This window comes from Primulina eburnea, chromosome 12, assembly GCF_022965805.1.
Source record: "Primulina eburnea isolate SZY01 chromosome 12, ASM2296580v1, whole genome shotgun sequence".
Taxonomy (NCBI): Eukaryota; Viridiplantae; Streptophyta; class Magnoliopsida; order Lamiales; family Gesneriaceae; genus Primulina; species Primulina eburnea.
The window spans coordinates 34,328,634-34,355,015 of record NC_133112.1 but is presented as its reverse complement, the minus strand read 5'-3'; the positions used below and the strand labels follow the sequence as shown (position 1 = coordinate 34,355,015).

Genomic DNA, 26,382 nt, shown 5'->3' with positions numbered 1-26,382 from the left:
GAAAATGATCAAAAGTTTCATAAACATTAGGAAAGTATATATATATATGTGTGTAAAAAAATCGAAAATATATTGAACAGGCTAATTTTAAATTTTGGTAATGATTAGATTCAAAGAAAGCGAAAGAATAATTAATGAGAATTGATATTTATATTATATTTCTTATTATTTAAATTTTATTTGTGAATAAGTCAATATCCCAGCAAAAAAAAAAACTATATTTGTTAAATAAAAAAAAAACCAAGTTATTACGGTGAGAGTAATTTTTTTTTAACTAATTAGATAATCAAAACCATATTTAAACCAACTTATAAGATAAGAGGTGTAAATGCATCGAGTTGATTCCAGAGCTTTCGAACCGGCTTGAAATATATTTGATTTGTATTCGAAACTATCAAATTCGAGTAAAACTCGAACATTCTCGAACTTTATATCAAAACGAAATTATTTTATTTGATAGTTCGCGATCTTTAAAATTTCATTAATTTAATAATAATTATATATTTAATAAATATATAAGTAATAATTATATATTTATTTCTCCCCTCATCAAGAGGGCCTTTTTAGGAGTGGTTCCAGAGTTGCCACCACTAGACCCCAACTTTTGGTCATCAAACTTCACATAGACCCCCTTCCCATGAATCCCATGGCTAAAGTTCTTCACAACTTGAACCCCTGAATCACCAACCAAGAAACTATTATCCAACGCCCCTAAAGCCAAGCTCTGAATCCCACCACATGTGGCCGCTTCCTCAAATTCCTCTAACAAGTCATGGCCATCTCTCACCGCAAATTCCATCGGCCTCTTCTCCGGAGTCCTCCAGTCCGCATCATCTGCATCCTCCCACATAGAATCATCCGACTCCTCTGGCTTTAACCATCCAATGAAATCTTTCCCGTACGTCTTCACTTTGTTTTCCTCTGTCGGCCTCAAACCATAAACATTCTCAAACAAACAATCCTGAAATTTAGTAACGAAATTTCTGTAGTCCACATCCGTAAAAAACTTCAAGGCCCAAACTCCACCATCCACAAAATCAACCCGCTTCTGCTGCTCAAAATATTTCATCTGCATATCAGTAGAAACTCTCACTCTAATTTTCCTTCCTACCTTCAAAACCCAAGATCCCCCACCTCCACGTACTTCACCTTCATCATCATCATCATCATTATCGTCCTCTTCACTTTCAGCCGTAGTATCCAATTTCTTAACAAACTTATAATGAGCAAGCTTTTCGAAAACAACCCATTTCGCGCTCGGTGTGTTTCCACCAATATGAAGGTACAGCTTAACAGCATTTACGCGATTCACAGATTTCCTAGGCGAAAAAGATGGGTTTTAAAGGTGTTTCAGCTTTAAAGCCTGAAGCCTTGAATCTCAACGTCATCTAAGATTTCCGCGCTAACCTTTGGACTCTGATCATCCGCATCAACATATTCTTCCGAATTTTGCTCCTCTACCTCGTCCTCGTCAGAATAAGGGAAAATTAGGGGAAAGGGACTCAAACGTGTTTTTTTTTTTTAAAAGATCCAAATGTAAAATTACTTTTATGTCCCTAGGTTTTAAGTTTAAATTTGTTTAAACGATAGATTAAACAATACGATTTGCAAAGCAATTTCCCTCCCCACCATAAACCCTCCGCCGTTCTCCCAGAAAAATCCTTCCCTCACAGGCAACTCGCAAACTCAATCGGAGGAATGGAAAACGAAAATGTGGTAATTTTCGCGTTTATTTCGATTTGTTGGTTCAATTTTTTGTCGTATTTTTGTGATTTCATGTTTTTTGCGTGTGTGCATGCTGTGTAAAGAGATTGATCGACCAAATTATTTGGTCGTCCAAATTTTATGGTTGACCAAACTTTTTGGTCGACCATAAAATTTGGACGACCAAATAATTTGTTCGACCAATATTTTTGGTCGACCATATTTTTGGTGTGGTCGACCAACTTTGATGGTCGACCAACAAAAATTTGGTCGACCACATTGTTTTTTTGAGGTCGACCAAATTTTTTGTGTGGTCGACCAACAAAAATTTGGTCGACCACATTGTTTTTTTGAGGTCGACCAAATTTTTTGGTCGACCCCTAACTTTTTTTTTCTCATCTTTACGTAACGTATTTATTTTTGTTTTTGTTCACAGGTCTATTTGTCGAGAAAACTAGGCATATATGTAATTTTTCGATGCAAATTGTCAATTCAATCCAGATATAAAGAGATTGCTGAGAAGATTCATCGCTATTTGAACAACGATGAGAGAACACATTTTTTCGAACAGTCGCCTTTTGGTAATTTGGTTAGGTATTATAGAGATTTTAAAATTTCCAGTCAAATTATATGGTATTGATGAGTAATCAGATAGTTGATAGTATTAGTGATGATTTGTGGATGGTGGTGCGCAAAATACCGGTTAGTTTTTTTTGTTAGAGTATTGTTTAATAACGGGTCTCGATTGTGTTATAGAGCCCGAAGATTTATCAGGTAGAGGTGTATTTGGCACCACACACTTTTCCGATAAGGCTGAGATTGTTTTGGGTGATTTGGAGGGAAAGATTATTATCGAAGAGCAGAATGAGACTGGTATAGATGTGGAGAAGATCAAGATGGCTAGTCTATACTTCTGTTGTGCCGTATTCGGTGAGGCGACGAGAAAAAAGACGGTGAAGGTCGACCCTAAATACTTGAGGCTAGTGGATGATTTGGATAGGTTCAACCATTATCCGTGGGGTAGAGTAGCATATCGGGATGCGGTCCAATGTTTGAAGAAGGACCTTTTAGGACGATATAATTACCTCACCGAGGCACAGGGTCGGAAAGAAGTTGACGGCAGCTTCCTTGTCGGTGGTTTTGTTATGCCTTTGCAGGTATATTATTTTTTGAATCTTAAAGTGGATATGTTATCTTTATTTCTACTAGTAACATTGTTTGAGATTTATGTTACAGATCCTTGCTTATGAATGTTATCCGAGCGTGGCACAAAAGGTAGCAAGGAGAAGAGATGTGGACTGTTTGATGTTGCCCAGGATGTTTCAGTGGGTGACTAACACGTGGTCGTCAAACCGTGCCCCAACTGGTGCCGATATCGCTGCAGCCTTTGGTGATTCTCCTATAGATGTAAGTAATATGAATTGATTTGATATAATAAATGTGGACTTTGATATGTTATTAATTATATGCAGGATTGTCTTGGATTTTTGACTCCTACTCCTGAGGAGCTAGTTTCACCTTATTACACGACCGGGATTTTTGTTGATTCTGCGCCTGATGCGGTCGTCACTCGGGTGCTCGAGCTCTGGAGGGAAGGTCAGACAGTCATATGTAGCGACCACGTCGAGAGGTTATTACAGTAAACATTGTCTATTAATGTTTGCATTAAAGTTGTTATTATTTTAATTTGTTGAATGTACGCTGTTAATTTGTTAAAGGTGTGGCTGATAATTTGGGTAGGGAAATTGGCACTAGTAGCCAAACCCAACAGATATTTGAGCCTAACCTTCAAGCCATTCCAGAGGAGTCCGCAGGAGGTGAGGTAATACACATTTTTTATATTTATATTTATGTATAGTATATTAAACAATATACTTTATGTTTTTAGATATTCAAGTGACTCCAGATGCGCGTATGTCAGGAGGCGAGGCGACCACATCGAGATGTTATTAAACTATACCTTGTTTATACAGTACGTTGTCAACTTTCTATTTAAAAATATAATAACTTCATTATTCATTTTTTTAATGTTACAATAAATATTAACTTCTCATTTTTTTCACAGGGAAGATTCGGGAGCATTTGTGTTAGCTGTTGCTGGATACTCTTTGTCTAGGTAGAGCGCGCAAGTAGTACTAAATTTAGATGATAGATTAGTATCTGAGTTTAGATATTTTTTAGCTTGTAATATGTTCCTTAATGATTGGTGATTATTGTGATGAATTGGACAATTTTATGTTATTATTGTAACATCGTTTCTTATGTAATTATTAGGGGTTTTTTTGTTGGTCAACCACTCTCGTTTTTGGTCGACTAATATACTTTTTTGGTCGACCACTAATAGATTTTTTTGTCGACAAATAGCTTGTATGGTCGACCAAAAACCTAGAATGGTCGACCATTAGATTTTGTTGGTTGACCACCACTGTCCTTTTGGTCGACCATCGACCATTGTTCTTTAGGGTTTAGGGTTTAGAACCGTAAATTCATAATTCATCATATAAAAAACATATGAATTGTGGAATCACAATCGAACTATTATGTTATATTTTTAAAAAAAACGTAATTTCAAGATTACGTTATATATTTTAATTTACATATGAATCACTTCATCACAATCTCAGTATTTTGTTACATTATAAAAAACATGATTATGTTATATGTTTTAAGTTAAATGTGAATCGAACTATTTTGTTATATTATGTTATATGATAACAAAAAATATGAATCGTAATTGCATTACCTTACATGTTTTAATATATATATATATGAATAACGGAATCATAATCTCACAACTATCATAATTTCACAATTATATTACATAGTTTCGACAATTCTTAATGATTGGTCATTGTTGTGATGTATAGAACAATTTTATGTAATTATTGGACACGTTTGTTACGTAAACCCTAGCCTCCATTTGTTATAATTTACATATGATTCAATCTCAAAAAAATTATGTTATATGTTATAATGGTCGACCACTCTTGTTTTTTGGTCGCCAACTCTCTTTTTTGGTCGACCCCTGTGCTTTTTGGTCGACCACTGTGGTTTTTGGACGACCTCCAATGTGCTTTTTGGTCGACCTCCTATGTGCGTCGACCAGCAGTTTTTTGGTCGACCATTAGCTTTTTTTTGGTCGACCACCACTGTCTTTGTGGTCGACCAGTAGCTTTGTGGTCGACCAATAGCTTTTTTTGTCGATCAGCACTGTCCTTTTGGTCGACCAATGTGCTTTAGGCTTTAGGGTTTTAGGTTTTAGGGTTTAGGGTTTAGGGTTTTAAGGGTTTAGGGTTTAGAGCCGTAAATTCACAATTTATCATATAACATTATTTCACGATCTCACAAACATGTTACATTTAAAAAACCAAATGAATCGTAAATTCAGGATTATGTTATATGTTTTAAATTACATATGAATAACATAATCACAATCTCAGTATTTTGTTACATTTAAAAAAATGTGATTATGTTATATGTTTTAAGTTACCTATGAACCGTGGAATCACAATCGAACTATTTTGTTATATTTTAAAAAATATGAAGCGCAATTTCACGATTATGTTATATGTAATAATTGACATGTGTCCCGATCTCACAAACAAAAAAACCAAATGAATCGTAAATTCAGGATTATGTTATATGTTTTAAATTACATATGAATAACAGAATCACAATCTCAGTATTTTGTTACATTTTAAAAAATATGATTATGTTATATGTTTTAAGTTACCTATGAACCGTGAAATCACAATCGAACTATTTTGTTATATTTTAAAAAAAATCGCAATTCCAAGATTACGTTATATATTTTAATTTACATATGAATCACTTCATCACAATCTCAGTATTTTGTTACATTATAAAAAACAGGATTATGTTATATGTTTTAAGTTAAATATGAATCGAACTATTTTGTTATATTATGTTATATGATAACAAAAAATATGAATCGTAATTGCATTACCTTACATGTTTTAATATATATATATATATATATATATATATATATATGAATAACGAAATCATAATCTCACAACTATCATAATTTCACAATTATGTTACATAGTTTCGGCAATTATTAATATCTATTTAAAAAAAAACAAATTGGTCGACCATGAGCTTGATGATCGACCAAAGAAAACTAATGGTCGACCCTCAAATTCTTCTTGGTCGACCAAGAAGAGACCAACATTTTGTTGAACAAATTTCTTCTTGGTCGACCAATTACCAAGAAGAAATTTCTTCTTGGTCGACCAACTTAATTTTAGTCGACTTATTTTTTTGGGTGGAAGGATAGATGGCTCGTAAATTTTAATTGATGAATATGTGTGTCGACCGAGAAGAAACAGAAGAGGACAATTAATTGATTAAGTTAAAAGTTTAATTATTGTTAATATAATAATCAGGAGTCAACTCTTTGTTTCTTAAAAAAAAAAGTCAGAGTCCTTGTTTTTTAAATAACTTTTTTCTCACTCCTATTTTTTTAATTGACCCTCACAATAATCAGATGAATCAGAAAGCTCAAGTCCTTCATGACTCTGTGCACCTCCCATGGCTCAGTCTTCCAGACTAATCCAACAACGACAGGGGAAAATTAGGGAAAAGGGACTCAAATGTGTTTTTTTAAAAAAAGGATCCACACGTACATTTACTTTTATGTCCTTATGTTTTAAGTTTAAAATCTTAAAACACACGATTAAATCCACACAAACAAATCTTTGCAAAAGAACAGAGAAACCTCCCCCGTAAACCCCCTTTCCTGCCGTTCACGGAAAAACCCTTCAGTCGAGGCGATGCAAACTCAATCGAAAGAATGGCAAACAAAAATGTGGTAATTTTCACGTTTATGTCGATATTTTGCTTCTGCGTTTTTGTCGATTTAGGTTTGCTGCGGTGTGCGTCGATGAGTTGAGATCGACTTTGATTTTGTGGTCGATCGACCAAATTTTATAGTCGACCAAAATGATTGGTCGACCATTTGTGGACGACCAACTATTATTGTCGACCATGAAAATTGATCGACACAGTGTGGTCGACCAATTTTATGGTCGACCATAAAATTGGTCGATCATCAATCTTTATGGTCGACCACACATTGTCCGCCAATTTTATGGTCGACCAATTTTGTTGGTCGACCATAAAAATTGTCGACATGGTCGACCATTCTTTTTGGTCGACCACAATTGGAAGCCCAATGTTTTTGGTCGAACATGTGTGGTCGACCAATGTTTTTGGTCGACCAATCTTTTATAACTTTACTAACGTATTTATTTATTTTTTGTGACAGGTCTAGTTGCCGAGAAAACTAGGCATGGATGTAATTTTTCGATGCAAATTGTCAATTCAATCCAGATATAAAGAGATTGCTGAAAAGATTCATCGTTATTTGAACAACGATGAGAGAACACATTTTTTCGAACAGTCACCTTTTGGTAATTTGGTTAGGTATTATAGAGATTTTAACATTTCCAGTAAAATTATATGGTATTTGATGAGTAATCAGATAGTTGATAGTAGTAGTGATGATTTGTAGATGGTGGTGCGCAAAAGACTGGTTAGATTTTCTTTGTTAGAGTATTGCTTAATAACGGGTATCGATTGTGCTATAGATTTTGGTGAGTTAATTTTATTAATTATATTTATGTTTATGTAATAGAATGATTTAGTAGAATTTTCATTATTATTTTAATTTATTTAATGTACGCTGTTAGGTGTGGATGATAATCTGGCTAGAGAAATTGGCAGTAGTAGCCAAACACAACATATATTTGAGCCCAACCTTGCAGTCATTACAGAGGAGTCCTCAGAAGGTGAATTAATGCACGTTTTTGAATTTATATTTATCTATAGTATATTTAACAATAAACTTTATTTTTAGATATTCAAGTGACTACGGATGCGCGTAAGTCAGGTGGCGAGGCGACCACGTCGAGAGAGGTTATTAACACTACACGTTGAAACCGGAAAGATTGTCACGAATTGGAAGTTTGAGAAGGATGGCACTGATATTACCATAAGTGATATAACAAGTGACGCAAAGGGCTCTCAGTTGGACCCATCGGAGTCAATTTTCTTGGGTCTGGATGATAATAGATTGTGTCAGTGGGATATGCGCGACAAGAAAGGGATAGTTCAAAATATCACAAACTCGAAATCTCATGTGTTGCATTGGAATCAAGGGCATCAGTTTTCGAGGAGCACAAATTTTCAATGTTTCACAACCGCTGGGGATGGGTCGATAGTAGTTGGTTCACTTGATGGGAAAATAAGATTATACTCTAGGACTTCAATGAGGCAGGCAAAGACTGCTTTTCCGGGGCTTGGTTTACCTTTTACTTCAGTTGATGTTACTTATGATGGTAAATGGGTGTTGGGAACCACATACACTTATTTGATCTTGATTTGCACTTTATTCACCGATAAGGATGGTAAAACTAAGACTGGTTTTAGCGGCCGAATGGGGAACAAAATTCCAGCTCCAAGGTTGCTGAATCTGACCCATGTGGATGCACATTTGGCTGGATCTGGTAGTAAGTTCCATGCTGGGCATTTCTCTTGGGTAAGTTATTTATACTTCCTAGAATTATATTGACCCTCTCGGTGGAATCTCTAGTATTTGGTAATTATTTGCTTGTCAATTGAAATGTGTTGCATGCCATGAGAATGAGATTGCATTAATCTTTTTTGTATGTTGTCCGTGCACACCTTGACTCGATGCCTTATATCGAGATGCAATGTCAATCCTGCTTGAACACTGACTGAAAATGTTTATTTTATATGTGCGAACATTTTCTTGTTGAAACGTGCACACAATCATCTGTTTTGAAGGGTTGCAAGTTAGTTAATATTTATTTTTAAGATAAGTTTCTTTAATCTCTGATGTGCCAATATGCCTCGTAGTCCAATGGCACCAAACCCCCATCTTAGGATTGGACAGCCTTGGAAAATCCCGCTTTTTGCACGCCGCAGACTGAATCGAAGTTTTTAGTTTTGTTTTGAAATCAAGCAAAAAATTTGGTTTTCTCGGTTTTCGGTTTATTGTTTCAAACTGAACTATTTTATTTTTGGCCCTGATAATTTAGATTTTGGAGAATTTTTTGTCTGGATCAATTTATTCATGTACCAATGTTGCCACATTTTGCTTCATGTTGTCAGGTTACAGAAAGTGGAAAACAAGAAAAACATTTGGTAGCAACTGTGGGAAAATTTAGTGTAATATAGAACTTTCAACAGGTGAAGAACAAGTGGACACCATTGCTACCAGAACCAGCCAGGACTAAAGAGCTGTTATTGCTACAAAATTGTGCCCAAGGACGAGTCCATCATCGAAAGTCGGTTCATGCACGATAAGTTTGCATTCAACAACTCTCCCGAAGCTCCACTGGTGGTTGCGACACCCCAGAAAATTACGTCCTTCAGCATGGCTGGCAAGCGATGAATCATACTAAAATACATTCATTTTAGCAATGCCCGTATTATTTGTTTGTAAATTCAGTTTGGCTTCTTTTTTCTCTCCTCTTCTTTTCTGTTTTTTTTTTTGTGTGGATAAATTCAGTTTGGTTTCTGCGAAATTTGTGAATTGTTTGTTCTCTTTCTTTTAGCGTCTGGAGGCCGAGTCTTTCGAATCCTTGCATGGGTATGTATGATAGAAATTAATAAATTTTTTGCAGAGCTTAAAAAAAATTAAAGATATTTGCTGAAATTCTTTATCACCCGACGTAACAAAGAATGGATTTTGATTGTTACATTTTATCTGGTAATTTTTCCAATGAATTAAAGGAGAGATGTTTTATTGTTAACGGATGTTTAAGGGAGTGATTTGAAATACGCAGTGGCATGGCTGATTGGAATCCACGAGCCACAAATAAAGGGGGAAAAATGAAGGGCCGAAAAAGAACTTAAAGCAACGAGGTTCAGTCAAATTTTAAAGCAATCTATTTTCATGCACAACCCTTAATTAATGGGGTATTCTCACAAATATTCAGGCCAAAATCTCATTTTGATGCATCGTCTTCCACCCCATCCCGTGTGATTTCACGCTGGAAACTTTCTCAATCCTCCCATTGCGCCTCCACCACTCCACCATGTCCACCTCCATCTTCCTCCTTTGGCTGGTGAGCATCCCCTTCACAATCCATGCCACCCCACAACCTAAAGGTATCAAAAAGAATGAAATCATATATATCATTCAAAAATAATTACATATATTCAGTAGATTTTCTATTGCTTTTTGATTTTGTGAGTATTATTATTTCTACGATTTTTTTTAAAAAAATATTCATGCAGGTTACCTCCTAAATTGTGGCTCAAACCATGGTGTAGAAGAAGGACAGATTGAATATGTCTCAGATGATGAATATATATCAGTTGGAAACAAAACAACCTTAGATAGACCAGACATTTTGCCAAGATTACAGACTCTCAGGTATTTTCCCAACGCAAAAGCAAGAAAATACTGCTACACTTTCCCTGTGATCAAGGGTGGGAAATATCTTGTGAAGACTATATATTACTACGGAGGATTCGATGGTGGGAACAAACCACCTGTGTTCGATCAAATCATTGATGGTACAAAGTGGAGCACTGTGAATACCACAGAGGATTACGCGGTGGGGGGAACCTCGTACTATGAAGCCATTTTCATGGCTCAGAATAAGTTCCTCAGTGTTTGTCTTGCAAGAAACGAGCACACTGTTGTTGGTTCCAGCCCTTTCATTTCATCTCTTGAAGTATATAATCTTGACGATGCTGTTTATAATTCGACCAACTTTGAGAAATACGCGTTAGCCACTGTTGCAAGAAGCTCTTTTGGCTCTGGCAGAGACATCATTAGGTATGGACGCTCTGTTTCATGTTATTCCTAATATTCGCCTATAGTCTTGGTTGGACCTTAACGACGTACCGTTTTTAAATTTCTCGTGTAATTTAATCTTTAGTTCATTCACACATATAGAGAGAGGTTCACACTTTGCATAAAGAAAGTACATATTTTTAACTTTTGAGATGAGATAGAAGTTTGTATTTTGTATTTTTCAGAGTTTTTGACTTTACTTTAAAATTGAAATAAATGATGCGATTTTTTTACTGTCAGAAGTGCTAGAAGTATAGTACTAATTGTGCATTTGTGTTGATAGGACGAAATAGAGTTGGTGAATCTCTTGTTCACATTTCAAATCAAAACACAAATCATTGGCACACTATCTAAAATGGATGAAAATATATTGCTAACTTTGTTGCATTTTGTGGCCAATTTTCTTGTCTAAAGTGATGTATGAAGTGCAATATATTGAACTGATCTTTTAACAATACACTTGTCGAGTCAGTTATCCAGATGACAGTTTCAATCGGTACTGGCACCCTTTCACCGATGACAATCCATATGTCTCGAGTCAAGTCAGCGTAGACCCTTTGAAATTTTGGAATAATCCACCACAGATGGCCTTTTTGTCAGCACTAACAACCAGTAGAGGCAAGACTCTTACGCTGAAATGGCCACCATATTCCCTCTCCAATGGACATTACTACATTGCACTTTATTTCCAAGATAATCGATCCCCGAGCCCGTTTAGCTGGAGAGTTTTTGATATTCATGTGAATGGACAGATATTCTACCAAGATTTGAATGTGACAGCTGATGGTGAGAATGTTTTCGGGACAGAATGGCCGCTTAACGGGCAAACTGAGATATCTCTTGTTCCCAAAAATGGCATTCCTGTTGGGCCATTGATCAATGCTGGTGAAGTTCTTCAGATTTTCCCACTTGGAGGAAGAACTGTGACAAGAGATGGTAATTTACTTTTTTTTTTTATAGGAAACAATATTTTATTAATAATATAGTTAAATGGATTATATCAGTGGACTAGAAGTTCACTGTCCTAATTTAGCACACAATATTAATACTAGCTTAGTGATACACATATTCCCAATGTCTTATCAAATCAAAAATTGACACGTTCTTGAAATCTTTGTGAGTTCCAATCCACATGGCAACGTTAATCTGGATCTTCTCCCAGCACTTGTCAGTATTTGCCTCTTTTCCTTCGAAGATTCTTTGGTTTCTTTCCAACCAAACCATCCAACATATGCAATGAACCACGACTTGCCAAAATATTCTTCCTCTATTACCCGTGTTTTGACCCAAATCCATATTGATTAATTCTTTTGTTGATTTAGGTATCACCCAAACCAACCGCATCTCTTGCAACGCTGTAGCCCACAATGATAACGAGAATGGACAATGGATGAGAATATGGTACTGAGACTCTATATCATTTCTGCATAGAACACACCAACTGGGGGCACAAAGAAATTACGGGGCATCTTTTTTTAATCATCTCCGAGGTAGGTAGCTTACCCAGAGTGGCTGTCCAAGAAAAAAGCTGAATCTTGCTAGGAACCGGGACTTTCCAAATAGCATTGAAAAATTGGAATTTTGGAAAAAAATTATTAGGGAAGAAAGACTCATAGAATTAACGAACTGAAAACATACCCGACGAATCCCCGCTCCACTGAATAAAATCGTCCACCCCCTCAACTAATCTAACCGACTCTAAGACTTCTATTAGCCCTCACAACTCATCAATCTCCTCATCTCTCACCCCCTTCTGAAATGAAAATCCCAAGAATGGTTGCATGTGACATTATTAAATTGTGCAAAATATGATATAGGCAAATTGTGAAATGATGATAGCTGAAACAAAGCTGTGAAACAATTATCTTTTTCCATAATGACCCATCTTCTTGGAAAAATCTCCACCACCACTTCCCAAGCAAGGCTGTATTTCTGAATTTGATTTTCGTAATTCCCAATCCCCCTCTATCCTTCGGTTTACAAACTTGATCCCATGCGGCCAAATGTATGTGGCCGTCTCCATCCGCTCCGTCCCATAAAAAATTCCTTGAGATCTTATCCATCTATTCCTCTACACTTTTTGGGACCTTGAATAAAGACATGTAATATATCGGGATGGAATTCAAAACCGAAATTATCAATGTTAACCTACCCCCTCTAGACAAAAATGCTTTCTTCCATGTAGCCAATTTTCTGGACATTTTAGCAACCACTGGCTGCCAGAATTATGCTTGCAATGGATTGCCTCCCAACGGTACACCCAAGTATGTAATAGGCCATGTCTCTTTGCCACATCCCAACTGTCTTGCTAACCTTTCAACTTCTACATTTTCACGGTTGATTCCCAACAAAGCACTCTTTTCCCAATTGATTTTCAGACCCGACATATCACAAAAAGAACACAACACTTGTACTGTACCATGAATTTTATGTGATCAGCTTTCTGTCCGAAAAAAAGTGTGTCGTCCGCAAAATGAATGTGAGATATCTCGATCTTTTGTCTGCCGACCTCTATCCCCCTTATTAGGTTCGATTTCTTAGCTTTGTCTATCAACCTTCCCAACACATCGACGACCAAATTGAATAGAAAAGGAGACAATGGATCTCCTTGACGTAGACCTTTGAAAGCCCTAAATTTTCCTCTCGGCCTCCCGTTGATCATAACTGAAAATGATACATTCGACACACACCCTCTCATCCATGATCTCCATCTTTTTCCAAACCCCTTCTTCATTAAAACGAAGTCCAAAAAGTCCCAACTCACGTTATCGTACGCTTTCTCAAAATCCACCTTCAAAACCCATCCTTTTTTTTTCTTATTCCTCGCCTCTTCAAGCAATTCATTCGCTATAAGTCCACAATCGAGGATCTGTCTACCTTCGACAAATGCATTTTAGGAATCTGAAATTGTCGCCGATTTCACATTTTTCATCCTCTCTGTCAAGAGTTTCGCTATTATCTTATACAAACTTGTTATTAGACTAATCGGTCTGAAATCCTTCACTTTATACGAGTGGACTTTCTTTTTAATCAAGCAGATATATGTCTCGTTGGTTACTCCATTTATGATACCACTGTGATAGAACTCATCAAAAACCAACATAAGATCTGTTTTGACTATTTCCCAACACTCTTGGGAAAAAGACAAAGTGAATCCATCAGCTCCCGGGCTCTTGCCTCCATTGCACTTAAAGATTGCTTCCTTCACCTCGTCTTCGGTAAATTTTATTTCTAATTGTCGACTCATCTCCGTTTCAATCGGACACCATTCCACACCTTCAATACCCCAACATCTTGCATCTGGCCTACTGTACAGTCCCTTGAAGAATTCTGAAATTATTGAAACAATCTCATCCTCACATGTTGTAATGGAACCATCATTTCTTTCGAGTCTTTCAATGATTGACTTGCTCTTACGTTGGTTAAGGAGGGAGTGAAAAAATTTTGTGTTTTGATCCCCTTCTTTGATCCATTTGACCTTACTTTTTTAGTAATGTATTTGATTCTTCCGTCTTATTAACTCCTCTAACATCAATTTTGCTTCTTTTTTCTCATTCACTAATCCTTCCGAAGCCCTCCCCTCTCCTTCTCCCTCTCCCTCCAATTTGTCAAATCTGCTGATTTTATTTGATAAATCTGCTGATTTCATTTCCAGAATTCCGTATACCTTTTCATTCCATTTTTTCATGTCACCCTTAATTGTCTTTAGTTTCATCGTGAATCTATATCCCGCCCAACCTGTGCATTCGAAGTGTTCCACCACAATTGTGTCAAACTTTTAAAGCTTGTGTCCCTTAACCACACATTCTCGAATCTGAAAGGTGTTGGACCCCACTTAGTTTTAGCCAAATCAAGCACCAGAGAGAAATGATCGAGGTGATTCTCGGTAAGATTGATTGTCTGTAGCATGGGTATATTTCGGTCCATCCCACCGTGAACATGAATCTATCTAATCTGCAACAAATGGGTGAAGTCTTGAGATTCGACCAAGTGAATTTTCCATTCAATAAAGGTGGATCACATAACTCAAGTTCCTGTATCAAGCTATCAAAACAGAACATACTCGATGTCATTGAGCAACTATTAATTTTCTCTTCAAGTGACCTTACTACATTGAAATCTTCCCCCAAGCACCATCTATCTCCACATATAACCCTCAACCCTGCAAGCTCATCCCAAAAATTATTTCTTAAACTTGGTTGGCATGGCCCATAAACCGTTGTAAACCACCAGTCGTGTTGTGCATCTTTTTGAATGTGAAATGAAACAGAAAAATCCCCAATCAAATTATCCTTGACCATTATAACTCTTGAATCCCACATAATGAGAATTCCCCCTGACCTACCCGCTGCAGGTAAGGTTACCCATTCCACAAATCTCGATTTTCATAGACTTGAAATTAATCTCCAATCCACCACTTCTCTTTTGATTTCCTGAAGAATTATTAAATCTGGTTTTTCTTTGGCGAGTACTGCTCGTATCAATCCCCCTGATATTCCATGAAACAACTTTCATCGATTCACTTCTGTATCCCTCTCATTCTTTCTACAACTGACTTCTTCACTCTCCAACCTCATACCACACTCGTCTAAGTCGTTAAATTTTACCTTCTCTACACCCATCAATCTTAAGCACTCATTCTGAACTTCATGGTTGAATTCCTGCTTTCCCAGACCAACAATATTGTCACCTTCAACCATCCCCTCGTGAAGCCCTATGAAGTTGTTTCCCGATATACCCATCTTTTCACCCACGAAAATAATTCCCCGCCCACCCTTAACCTCTACCCCTCCCCCCGACCCGATAAACGAATCTGAGACAGAAAGAGAATGGAAGGGAGAGTGATGAGAATTAGAATTGTTGGGTAAATTGCATACCTTGCTCGGAGATTCATCAAAAAATTCGCCCAAATCATCAAATTCCAGTGATTTTCTTGTCGACTTATCCTAATGATCAGAGATATGACTGTCGGCATCGCTAAAAGCTCTGCCGTCATCTGAAGTATCATCCCTCGCTCCTTGATATAGTTGTTCCTCCCAATTTCCATCCTCCCCTTGAATTGTATCTTTGTCGATCTCAATGATTGATATCTTTGAAGTTTCTCTGTTTCGCACGTGATATGATTCTTGATGTGGCTTTACTTGTTTCCTGCGATATACATGCTCAAATTTCCTTTCAACGGGGCCATACTCATCTTCTAAATGTTGATGTCCATTCTTTTGGGTTTCAAGAATGTTTGTAGATTCAATCTTCCCCTTCTGGAATTCATTCTCATCTTTCGGCTTTAACTGTTTGAGAATCTTGATATGCTTCCTGCGGTGCCATGGTTCTGATACACAGCTCCGTCCTCCAGAATTATCTGCCTTCTCCGCGATCTTAAGTCCATTGGTTTCTTTAAATTTGCACATATTCGCTGATTCACATTTCTGATTATGCGTGACCGGTTCTTCTTGGTTTGCAACTGGAGGAATTGTGTTGTCGTCCTCCTGCCTTCTTTGGATGTCGTTGATTTTTTCTGCATTTGAGACGTTTTCTTTGAATCCTTTCTTGCTACCCCCAACCTGCCACGACTCTAGCTCCATTAACCACCACTTGTGCATATGATATTTTTTCGTACATGTCATACTCTGATATTTTGACTGAGTCCACAATAATGTGAATGATCAGAGGTCCTCTTTTAGTTGTGATCTGTAGGTTTCTGTTGATGAACCCTCCTTCGATTCCCACTACCTTAATTTTTGCTGCTGATAAGTCTCTTAGTGGAATTTCAAATGCACCCCTTGATCAAATCTTTTCACGGAAAGAATGCTTTCAATTTTCTTGCATTTTATATGTTCTTCTTGACAGTGGTGACAATGGAAGACTTGAGACTTGCACTGAAGAATCCTCCAGAAGATTGGGTCGGGGATCCATGCTTGCCTAGAGGAAATTCATGGACTGGAGTTTTATGCTCAAAAGGAGATGTTATTCGAGTTATCTCTTTGTATGTATTCTTTTACTATACAGTCATTTAAAACATCTTCAAAGTCATATCCTCCAAAATATGACTAAATCTGACATATTAGAAATTCCATATTATATTGTATCCCAGTATGACCGTTTAGGCTCTATCACTAGTTTTATAGTTCCCAAATCTGCATGTTTTTCACGCACTGGTTCGAATATGAATGTAGGAATCTGACAGGCTTCGGATTGTCCGGATCACTGCCAGCAAGTATATCCAACTTAACTGCACTCAGGCTTCTGTAAGTGATACTGAAATTCTTAGTACATCAATGTATGGAGTTGACATAATTTTTGTCATTTGAATTTCAGTTTGCTTGGAGACAACAGCCTTTCAGGTTCATTACCTGATTTGAGAGCACTGCAGTCTTTAGAAATTCTGTATGCTCCAAAACTTTTACCCTTACGTATCAAGATTCACATCCATTATAATTATTAAAAATTAATCAAATATCTATGTTTTGATCCCTGAGAAGGCATTTGGAGAACAACCAAATTGAAGGGCCATTCCCAAACTCACTTGCTGAACTACCTAATCTTCGTGAAGCGTAAATGCTAATGCATATACCCTAATATTCTGCTGTGGTTTTTTATGTTTAAGATATTTAACATATTTCTTAACTTTGCTTCAACAGATTCTTACAGAACAACAGGTTCAATGGTAGCATCTCCGAGGAACTGAATAACAAAGATGGGTCCATCAAAATTCAGTAAGTCTTGAAATTGCTGATCTCAAATTTGCGGATAATGGCTGCTGAAAAAGTAAATGAAAGATTATTTTTAAAAAAGTTTTAACCCAATTCTGAGGTGGGAAATGTGAGACTTGTTCTTATGAACAGGTGGTGATCTATGTTCTGCCTTTATATATCCTCGGTAAATTGTCCGTGGAAGGTAGAATGATGCGGATAAGATATAACAGAATTGGAGAAATAGAGAAACAAAGTATCAAAAGTTTCTGAACTGCAGCTTATCATACCAAGATTATTTTCGACTCGAGTTTGGAAATCAGATTCATGGTTTCTTTTAGAGAAACTGCTACTTTTTATGTACTTCATTTAAAAAATATCTTTTTTTCCTTTGATTCTGTTATACAAGCTAAAATTTTCTGAAACTTCCAAATCTTAATCCGGCCCTAAGTATACATTCACCTAGGATTGGAGATTGGACCATAGAGAGCAGACTTCAAGGTTATAACCTATTTTTTGTTGGCATTTCATGGAAACCAGAACTAAAACAAAGCGAAAGTTAAAAAATTTCGGTAAAAAGTTCCCATCAACAATACAACTTTGGAAAAACTGTTTTTTTATGTAATTTATTATTATTTGAATTGATTTGTAATTCTGAAAGCCCTTGAATAATTTATGTAGGAAAGATAAAATTTAAAATGAAAATTTTAATCATTTTTATTCAGTTTCTATCTTAAAAAATGGAAAATAAAAAAGCACTTATAAACCTCACCTTCAAGTTATCCAATCCAAACAATTGCACCATGATTGTTCCAAATTGCAGATTGAGGTTTAATGGAGGCAATCTGCCGCCACAACCTTTAGACCTTCAAATTCACTCTTTCCCTCCTTGTACGTTTGATACCCAATTAAACCACAACAATGGTACCTTCAAGATCAAAGCATTAGCGTCACTCTCTCCACCCACACATTCGAAGCAAAAACCCAAGAAATTCAAGAAAAATGACGCTTTCCTAAACTTTGTAACAATATTCAACAAAAACCCACATGCTATTTACAAAGATATGCAGAAATTTGCTGAACAGAACAAACTTAAAGAAGCACTTGCCATATTGGATTATCGGGACCACCGTGACTGGCATCCCCCACTAATGTCCCAAAATTTTCATTGCTTAATTCTACTTGTGCGAGAGTCAAGTCCATTGATGCAAGCGAACCAAGTGCACGTGCATGTAAGGATAAATGATCTCGAAAAAAATGAGTTCAGGCACAATTATCGGGAAGTGTTGGGATCATTCTTGGAGACGAGGGCCTCAGGTGTGAAGTTGAATGTTTATAGCTTTTCTCGTTTGATCAAGAGCTTGGCGGGGACTGGTGCTTTGACCCAGGGACTGAAAAGTCATAGAATGTTGATTATAAGTTGATTGATTGAGAGTTGTATAATTAGGACCGGTTTGATCGATATGTATTTCAAATGTGACAAGATTAAGCTGGCAAGTCGTATATTCGAGGAGTTCGAGGAGAGGGATGTTGTTGTGTGGGAAACCATGATAGCTGGTTTTGGTCAAAATAGGTTGCAAAGGGAAGCATTGGAATACACCATGTGGATGGTAAGGGAGGGTATACAATTTGACTCAGTTATATTGCAAATATTCTTTCAGCGACTGGAGAAGTTTTCGCTTGAAATATAGGGCAGGAGGTTCATGGTTGTGTGATCAAAATGAAGGAGTACTTGAAACAGTTGTTTATTCAATCTGGATTAGTGATATGTACAGCAAATGCGGAGATATGATATCTGGAAGAAAGGTATTTTATGGATCAATGGAGAGATGTTATTTCTTGCCCCGCTTTTTTATCAGGTTATGTTATGAATTGGAAGTTTGAGCAGGTGTTAAATCGATTATATGGATGCAACAAGAAGGGTTTAAGCCTAATGTTGTTACAGTTGCTACAATTCTTCCTGTTTGTGGAAAACTGAAGGCGTTGGAAAAAGGGATCGATGCAGTCAAGAATGGATTTCTGTCTGGTGTATCTGTTTCTACTTCACTGATGATAATGTAGTCAAAATGTGGTGTTTTGGACTACTGCTTAAAAGTGTTTCATAACATGGAGAAGAAGAATGTTATAGCATGGACAGTCCTGATCGAGTGTTTTTCGTGCAATGCACATGTCTAAACAGACTCGGTGACTATTGCAAAGATATTGAGTGTGTGTGGAGTGGAGAACTTAAAGTTCAAAAACTTGGGAAGGAGATCCATGGACAAGCCTTGAAAAAAGATTTAGAATCAATCCCTTTCGTTTCTGCAGAAATCATAAAGATGTATGGTAACTGGGAATAATCAATGAAGCAACAGATGGACATGAGAGATTGTACCTACTTGGAAGCCGACGGGTCGGACTGTTAGTCCTATGAACCTCATTATAAGTAATGTTTCGTACCCTTTGTATCAGTATTAGTCATTCCCTACTATCGTCTTTGTTCATAGTAGAGATAGAGTTACCTGTTAAGATCCGATGTCACTTTTTTATGGCTCACTTGTTCAATCAGATCAAATGAAGCAACGTCAACAACACGATGTACGAGAGATTCCCAGAAGGTCACTCACTAAATTATCAAATCAAACGAATAAATGTAGGATGTCCAAACCTACACCATAGTTGGGATATCAAAAAATATCATAATGAATTTTTAATAAATGATCTCAGTATGAAACATTAAAAAACACGAACCAGATTTAAATCAATATAATTTGATTATTTCTTTGTACTATTTAACGTGTATTAATTTTTTTTTGCTTCTAATTAAATAATTTATTTCACTTCCTTAGCTAGTTGAATACGGTGAGCTCTCAAACTCTTCTCCTGAACCTGCACGTCAAATATTAATTAAATAATCAATTGTTGTGATTATTTTTTAACAACATAATTTTCGTGTATATAATCTGATTTTGTTCTATAAAAGCACTAATATCCAAGCATTTTACAAACTGTATTCCTTACAAATTCCCAGTAAACCTTGGCAAGATCAAATTTTTAGTGCAAGATCAAAATTACCAAAACTTGGAAAATTTTAAATAAATTAAATTCCCAGAAAACTTGATTCTGAATTACCTCTAGAGATGCAGCCACTGAATTAATAGTATTTCCTAATTCCTCATGTGATTGCTTTTGTTGTTTTAGCACCACCGAAAGTTCCAGTAGCATAAAACATGCTTTCTCAGCCTTGAACAAACAACATACACAAAAACTCATGTGAGATGGTCTCACGGGTCAATTTTGTGAAACAGATATTTTATATGGGTCATAACGAAAAAGTATTACTTTTTATGTCAAATATATTAATTTTTATTGTAAATATGGACATTATTGATCCGTCTCACGAATAAAGATCCGTGAGACCATCTTATGAAAGACCTACTAAACAAAATATAGTATGAAATCAACATATAATACAATACGCTAAGACACCGTTTAATGTAAAATATACGACTCTACGTTCTTGATTCATCCAACTTTGTATCGTGTTTTATATAATTGGAGTTAAAAATAATCATATTATCCATAAATTTCAATTTATTATCCCCGTATTATTATAATATTTTATTATCTCGTCCCGTGAATCAAATGATGTCTGAGAGGTTAGAATCGTTAGATACTTTAAAAAATTAAAAAATTTCAAAGCCAAAGAGGTCACTCTTTAAATTAAACACCTTTAGGAAATCATCGTTCATATTTGAGAGTTTATATGCTAATTGCTATGAATTATGCGGCAATTTTTTTTAAAAAAAAAAAAAGAGCCTGTAAGATATAAAATAAGTTGTGTAAAAAATATTAGGTTAAATCTAATTTATGTTTTTGTATATTTTAATATTTAAAATAATAAAATGTTTTTTGTAAATTTTATTACATCGCAATTAAATATGCACAAATCGGATCCTACAATATTTATAAAAATATTTATTTGTTTATTTTTTAAGTATATAATTTCCTTTTTCTTGGTTATGAAAATAAAATAATTTTATAATATCCAATATATCAACTTCTTTAAATTTAATTATCTTATTTTAATTTATTCACATATTTTTACATCTTATTCTTGAAATGAGGTCTTGTAGCTAGTTTAGAAAAGGGAAAATGAATTTTTTGATCCATTAAATTTTCTTATTTTGAGTTCTGATCCTCAAAATTTTGTTTTGATGCACTAATTTTGATTTTCTTTGGCTTTAAGACATATTTCGTCAGAATACAGACATGACATCGAAAAATACTGACATTTAGAACCCTAACATCAGAAAATTATACCAAAATAACATAAAATTAAAAGTTGGTGCATATAACCCAAAATTTTAAAATGTAATGGATCAAAACCCAAAATCACACAAATTATGTACCAAAAAAATCATTTTCCCGCTTATAAATACCTAAAATAGCTAGATATAAGAACTTGAAAGTTATTTAAACATAGTAGCGTTTAGCTAAACTTCTACACCGATCACTTATAAAAGTTTCTAATATAATAAATTTTAAATCACGAGACACATAAAATCAATGCATGGGTGGGAAAAAAAATTAAAGATATAGCCTAAAATATAATTTATATAATTAAATAATTTGTGAAGCATTTTTTTAATTATAATTTGAAATTAAATGTTGTAACTAAATTATACCTGCAAATGCATGCCTGAAATCGTTGCTTCTATGTTATCCATCACTCCCACGGCTTTTGACATTGCATCGTACAGAGACATTGCATCTGCCTATTGAAAATAATAAATGAAAACTTTTAATTAAAAATAATAATGAATTTTTTTTTTTGAAATTTTAAATAAAATTCCTCTAAAGCTTAAAAAGTTTGACCAAATACATATATATATGCACAATAAGGATTAAATATATTAATTTGTAATTAGTTGAGAAATTAAAAATAGTTTGATAGTTAACACTTGCTTTTAAAATGACTAAATGAGTATTATTTAAGTGATTAACTTTCTATAAAATTTACAAAAATTATTTCACTGTAAAAAAAATAAAAAAAATATTGACCAGGCTAATTTTAAATTCTGGTAATGATTGGATTCAAAGACAGCGAAAGAATAATTAATGGGAATTGATATTTATATTATATATATTTCTTATTATTTACAATTCATCTGTGAATAAGTCAATATTCCAGCAAAAAAAATAAAAACTAGATTTTTTTAAAAAAAATAAATAAAACCAAGTTATTACAGTGAGTAAAATTTTAACTAATTAGATAATTAATCAAAACCATATTTAAACCAACTTATAAGATCAGATAATCGAGCTGGTTGGTTCCCGAGCTTTCGAATCAGCTTGAAATATATTTGATTCGTATTCAAAATTATCGAATTCGAGTCAAACTCGAACATTCTCGAACTTTATATCAAGTCAAAATTATCTTATTTGATAGTTCGCGGAGCTCATGAAAAATTTCTTGATATTCCACCTCGATTCGATTTGTTCATGTCTTTTTCAGTGATCTTACTTCTTTCACAGAACTGTCAAAAATGATTACGATTAAAAAGACAGTTTATATATATAGCATATTTCACTTACTTTAGAATCATGGAGGAGAGGGAGGCAAACGGATGCGGCTGACATTTTTCTTGAAACCCTACCGACTGCTTCTGCGTTTCTGGCCTCTAATCTCGACCATTCATTCAGCAAACTCATCTCCGAGTTCAGAATATGATTCAGTTTGATCTCGTGCTTCAGCTTTTGGATTTGGCTTCTCTTCTCCGCGATTACGTTACGGATTATGGAAATTCTTGCGTAGCCGCTAAACAGTTTTTTCTGCAACATAATCACAAATTAATCATACTAAACTTTCTTCTTGTATAAAGTTCAAAGTTGTTTGATATAATATATTTGATCGTTCGAGACAAACAGAGAGAGGAAAATGCTACACCGGGAGAAGTTTTCCTCGGCCTCTCCCGTGATCAGATGGGACGGAGATAGGTAAAAAAATTCAAATGACATTCTTTTTTAAAAATACATTGTCGCATTTTGGGACAATATATTTGTATAGACCTTTTTAAATTTAGAAGTTAGAAATGATTCCGCATATTTTTGTCAACACAAAAACTCTTATGAGCTTGTCTTATTAATCAATTTTGTTATACGACAGAGATAAAAAATAAATCGGAATCCTTTTTTTTCCGAACATGGTCGCATCTTTGGGACAACGTATTTGTATCGACCTTTTTAGATTTCGAAATTAGAAACGACTCCACCTTTAGGATTAGGTATTTTTGTCAATACAAAAACTCATATGACACTGTTTATTAGTAAACTTTGTGAAATGAATATCTAACCTGATCTGATCAATGAAAAAATATTATTTTTTATTGTAAATATGGATCAGATCAACCCATCTAACGAATATAGATACGTGAGATCTTCTCACAAGTAACTTTTTAGTAAGTCAATAAGACGGTGATTGGTAAAAAAATTGGCATACGTTTGACTAAAAAAAATACTTATTACATAATGTGGAACTAAGCCTATTTTTAATAAATATGAATATATCATTTTTAAAGTGAAGTTTGATTTCATTGATCAAATTCTCCCACTAAGAAGTAAGACCCCAAGTTTTCGGATGGGTCCTAATCCAAATATGTGATCTCCCCTCCATCCAAGGATGTCAAAACACCAAAGAATTTCTTTCTTTGATATTTTTTTATAAAAAAATTATGAAGACGTATTCAATTAAAGACATCATCATTTATTTATAGTCAGAATCAAATTGCATCACACACTTTTTTCTTCGATATTTTTTTATAAAAAAATTATGATTAAAAATAATAATCATAAACGTAGATATAGTTATTAATATTATTTTTTTTGCCAAAAATTACACCAAACCACTCAAACATTTGTCATAGTATTTGACATAGACTGATAAAAATATGAAGACGTATTCAATTAAAGACATCATCATTTATTTTTTCTTAACTCTCGTTCAAAATTCATTCCCTACAAAAAAAAAATCATATTCTTCTTAAATATTTTTCAAATTAGTCTCAAAAGTGAGAAATCATGAGTAACGAAGCTACACCTAGCGTCAAAGAAAATAACGAAGTTTTAAATTTGGCAAATGTCATTTTAGTAGTGTCTTGTTGTGTCCAAACATACTAGAATTTATTAAATTAGTTTTGAATCATGATTATCGTTTTATCAAATTTTATTTCTATATGATTCGAGCTTCTTTTTTTTTTGAAAACACTAAGTTATTATTATATTCGAATCAATTTGAATATAAAATTTAATATTATACATTCTACTTTAACATTAAAAAAAAAGGGCAAACCGACCGAAACCACTCAAAATGGTTTAAAAAAGTAAATCTTATTCCACACGATTTTTAATAAGACTAACCAACCGTATATGACAATTCGATTTTTGTTTTTGTTTTTTAACCGCAAAATCGCATTGTGATCACCCTGGTAAATGATACATTTAAATATATCATATATTTTAGAAAGATTTATTTCACATGCTCCAGTTTGAAAATGAAAAACTTCATTAATGCACTAATATCTTCTGTTTTTTTTTTCTATTTTTCCCTCAAAATTTATCACATTTTGAATTTTTTCATAGTAGATGACATATAATTATCATTGAGAAATAACTTTGAATCTAATTAGGATAAGAAGTAATGGGTACCTGAGAAATTTTCTTGACAGCAGCCATTGACGGCTCAGCTCGAGCATTGGCGAACCTCCACTGCAACAACTTGTTGTACATCACGCTGAACTGATGGTACTCTTCTTCCAATACAGGCGAAACTTTCTTCTGTCTCAAGTACTTGAGCAACCCTCCAACGCCCCCGCTTTTCGATCCCTTCTTCATCGATTTCTCCGAGTTCGCCGGAGATTTCGGCCTCGCCACAGCTGGAGCACCCGCCTGAGATTTGAACAGAGTCAAAGCTCCTGCTGTTGCCGGAGATTTTTGATGAACCGCAACCGCCGCCGATGCCGCAGCAATTATTGAAGAACCAGTCAAAGATCGGCCTGGGGACAATGCCCATGCTGAAGGAGAAGTGGAAGCTGATCTCGTATTCCTCGGTGGCGCTTCGCTCTTGCTCTTGTCCCGTGGCAGAAACCTTACAAACCCACCGGCGGTTTCCGGTGACTTTTTCTTCATTTTCACTGTAGAGGTGTTGGAGTTTTCTCCGACTTTAGAGGTTCTGGAAAATTTGGAAATAAAGGTTTGCACTTCCACCAGAGAAGTTGCCACAGGACCTCCGCTTTTGCTTCGGACAAGCCGAGGGGATGTTCCGCCGCAGACGGCAGCGTGTTGGTGCCTCCGCCGTTGTGGGTTTTCCATGGTTTTAACAAAAGTCTTCGTCAGAAAAATAAAGCATGCATGTATCATGTATGGGAAAGCGAGCATTTGAGTAATTTATGATAGTTGATAGGGGTAGAAGTGCAAATATATCCTACCAAACCAAAGTCAAATCCAATCTATTTAAAAGGAGGTTGGGAGCACGTTATAATAAGGGCTTTGGTTCTCCACTAACTAGAGACCCAGACTCGATCAATATTCAATTGGTTAGTTTTAAAACAGTGGGAAAACTTATATATTTTTCAATTTTGGTATTTTTTCACCCGAATGTTAAAAGAAGCCAACAATATTCGGTCCATATCTACAATATTCGATGTCATATCGTTATTTTTTAATGTCATATCATCATTTTCTGATATCACGTCAATATTTTCGTAGAAAATTACCAAAAATAAAAAAATTGTGCAAATTAATTGACTAAATATGTTGATTGATTAACAACATTATCAAAACAAAATTATACTAGTTAAAAGGACGAAAAATAATATTCTAAAAAAATTTTGTCTCACTTTCTCTTTTTATATATCAAGATCCAATTGTTTTGATATTCTTGTGCTAATTTTTTTATGTTCAAAAAATCCGAATAGTGTTTTTGAAGTTCTTAAAAATCATAAAACTTAACTTATTAAAAATATGATTTTTAATTTATTCAGTGTAAAATAATGATTTCACAGGTTAATGAAAATGTACTAATTAATTAATTAAAATTAAATAAAATAGTGTTTATTTCATTTACGAAATTTATTTTTTATAATTTAGTTTAAAAAA

At 34.9% G+C, this 26,382-nt stretch overlaps 4 protein-coding genes and 1 pseudogene across 4 annotated transcripts; 4 read left to right on the top strand and 1 right to left on the bottom strand.

The window, feature by feature from the left end:
- The first annotated feature begins 2,145 nt into the window (after positions 1–2,145).
- LOC140807788 (uncharacterized) lies at positions 2,146–3,824 on the top strand. The gene is made up of 6 exons (XM_073164751.1): positions 2,146–2,861; positions 2,941–3,111; positions 3,177–3,334; positions 3,445–3,526; positions 3,593–3,600; positions 3,770–3,824. The coding sequence occupies exons 1-6, from the start codon at positions 2,601–2,603 to the stop codon at positions 3,822–3,824; spliced, it is 735 nt and encodes a 244-aa protein (XP_073020852.1). The 5' UTR covers positions 2,146–2,600.
- A 3,779-nt stretch (positions 3,825–7,603) lies between these two features.
- On the top strand, positions 7,604–9,404 carry LOC140807784 (protein CYPRO4-like). The gene is made up of 2 exons (XM_073164748.1): positions 7,604–8,266; positions 8,863–9,404. Exons 1-2 carry the CDS (start codon positions 7,604–7,606, stop codon positions 8,926–8,928), a joined length of 729 nt encoding a protein of 242 aa, XP_073020849.1. The 3' UTR covers positions 8,929–9,404.
- A 155-nt stretch (positions 9,405–9,559) lies between these two features.
- On the top strand, positions 9,560–17,444 carry LOC140808229 (probable LRR receptor-like serine/threonine-protein kinase At1g67720). Its single transcript, XM_073165303.1, has 9 exons — positions 9,560–9,864; positions 9,994–10,540; positions 11,031–11,494; positions 16,406–16,541; positions 16,732–16,803; positions 16,874–16,942; positions 17,038–17,109; positions 17,197–17,271; positions 17,401–17,444. The coding sequence occupies exons 1-9, from the start codon at positions 9,792–9,794 to the stop codon at positions 17,405–17,407; spliced, it is 1,515 nt and encodes a 504-aa protein (XP_073021404.1). The 5' UTR covers positions 9,560–9,791; the 3' UTR covers positions 17,408–17,444.
- A 587-nt stretch (positions 17,445–18,031) lies between these two features.
- On the top strand, positions 18,032–19,689 carry LOC140808130 (pentatricopeptide repeat-containing protein At1g71460, chloroplastic-like; annotated as a pseudogene).
- A 141-nt stretch (positions 19,690–19,830) lies between these two features.
- LOC140808022 (QWRF motif-containing protein 7) lies at positions 19,831–25,599 on the bottom strand. Its single transcript, XM_073165019.1, has 5 exons — positions 24,934–25,599; positions 22,825–23,061; positions 21,915–22,004; positions 20,359–20,469; positions 19,831–20,115 (listed from the first exon to the last, which is right to left on the bottom strand). The coding sequence occupies exons 1-5, from the start codon at positions 25,594–25,596 to the stop codon at positions 20,059–20,061; spliced, it is 1,158 nt and encodes a 385-aa protein (XP_073021120.1). The 5' UTR covers positions 25,597–25,599; the 3' UTR covers positions 19,831–20,058.
- Between the last annotated feature and the right edge of the window lie 783 nt (positions 25,600–26,382).

What these genes read in the sequence shown, in the direction of transcription:
- LOC140808022 (XM_073165019.1), bottom strand. Translation starts at nt 25,596, where the DNA reads ATGGAAAACCCACAACGGCGGAGGCACCAACACGCTGCCGTCTGCGGC. An exon ending in TTTCAGGCATGCATTTGCAG is followed by an intron (nt 20,470 to 21,914) that starts GTATAATTTAGT and finishes TGTTTGTTCAAG; the next exon opens with GCTGAGAAAGCATGTTTTAT. An exon ending in CAGTGGCTGCATCTCTAGAG is followed by an intron (nt 20,116 to 20,358) that starts GTAATTCAGAAT and finishes TTTGACGTGCAG; the next exon opens with GTTCAGGAGAAGAGTTTGAG.
- LOC140807788 (XM_073164751.1), top strand. Translation starts at nt 2,601, where the DNA reads ATGGCTAGTCTATACTTCTGTTGTGCCGTATTCGGTGAGGCGACGAGA. An exon ending in TTGGTGATTCTCCTATAGAT is followed by an intron (nt 3,112 to 3,176) that starts GTAAGTAATATG and finishes AATTATATGCAG; the next exon opens with GATTGTCTTGGATTTTTGAC. An exon ending in TGTAGCGACCACGTCGAGAG is followed by an intron (nt 3,335 to 3,444) that starts GTTATTACAGTA and finishes TAATTTGGGTAG; the next exon opens with GGAAATTGGCACTAGTAGCC.
- LOC140807784 (XM_073164748.1), top strand. Translation starts at nt 7,604, where the DNA reads ATGCGCGTAAGTCAGGTGGCGAGGCGACCACGTCGAGAGAGGTTATTA. An exon ending in ATGCTGGGCATTTCTCTTGG is followed by an intron (nt 8,267 to 8,862) that starts GTAAGTTATTTA and finishes TCATGTTGTCAG; the next exon opens with GTTACAGAAAGTGGAAAACA.
- LOC140808229 (XM_073165303.1), top strand. Translation starts at nt 9,792, where the DNA reads ATGTCCACCTCCATCTTCCTCCTTTGGCTGGTGAGCATCCCCTTCACA. An exon ending in TGCCACCCCACAACCTAAAG is followed by an intron (nt 9,865 to 9,993) that starts GTATCAAAAAGA and finishes ATATTCATGCAG; the next exon opens with GTTACCTCCTAAATTGTGGC. An exon ending in GTTATTCGAGTTATCTCTTT is followed by an intron (nt 16,542 to 16,731) that starts GTATGTATTCTT and finishes ATATGAATGTAG; the next exon opens with GAATCTGACAGGCTTCGGAT.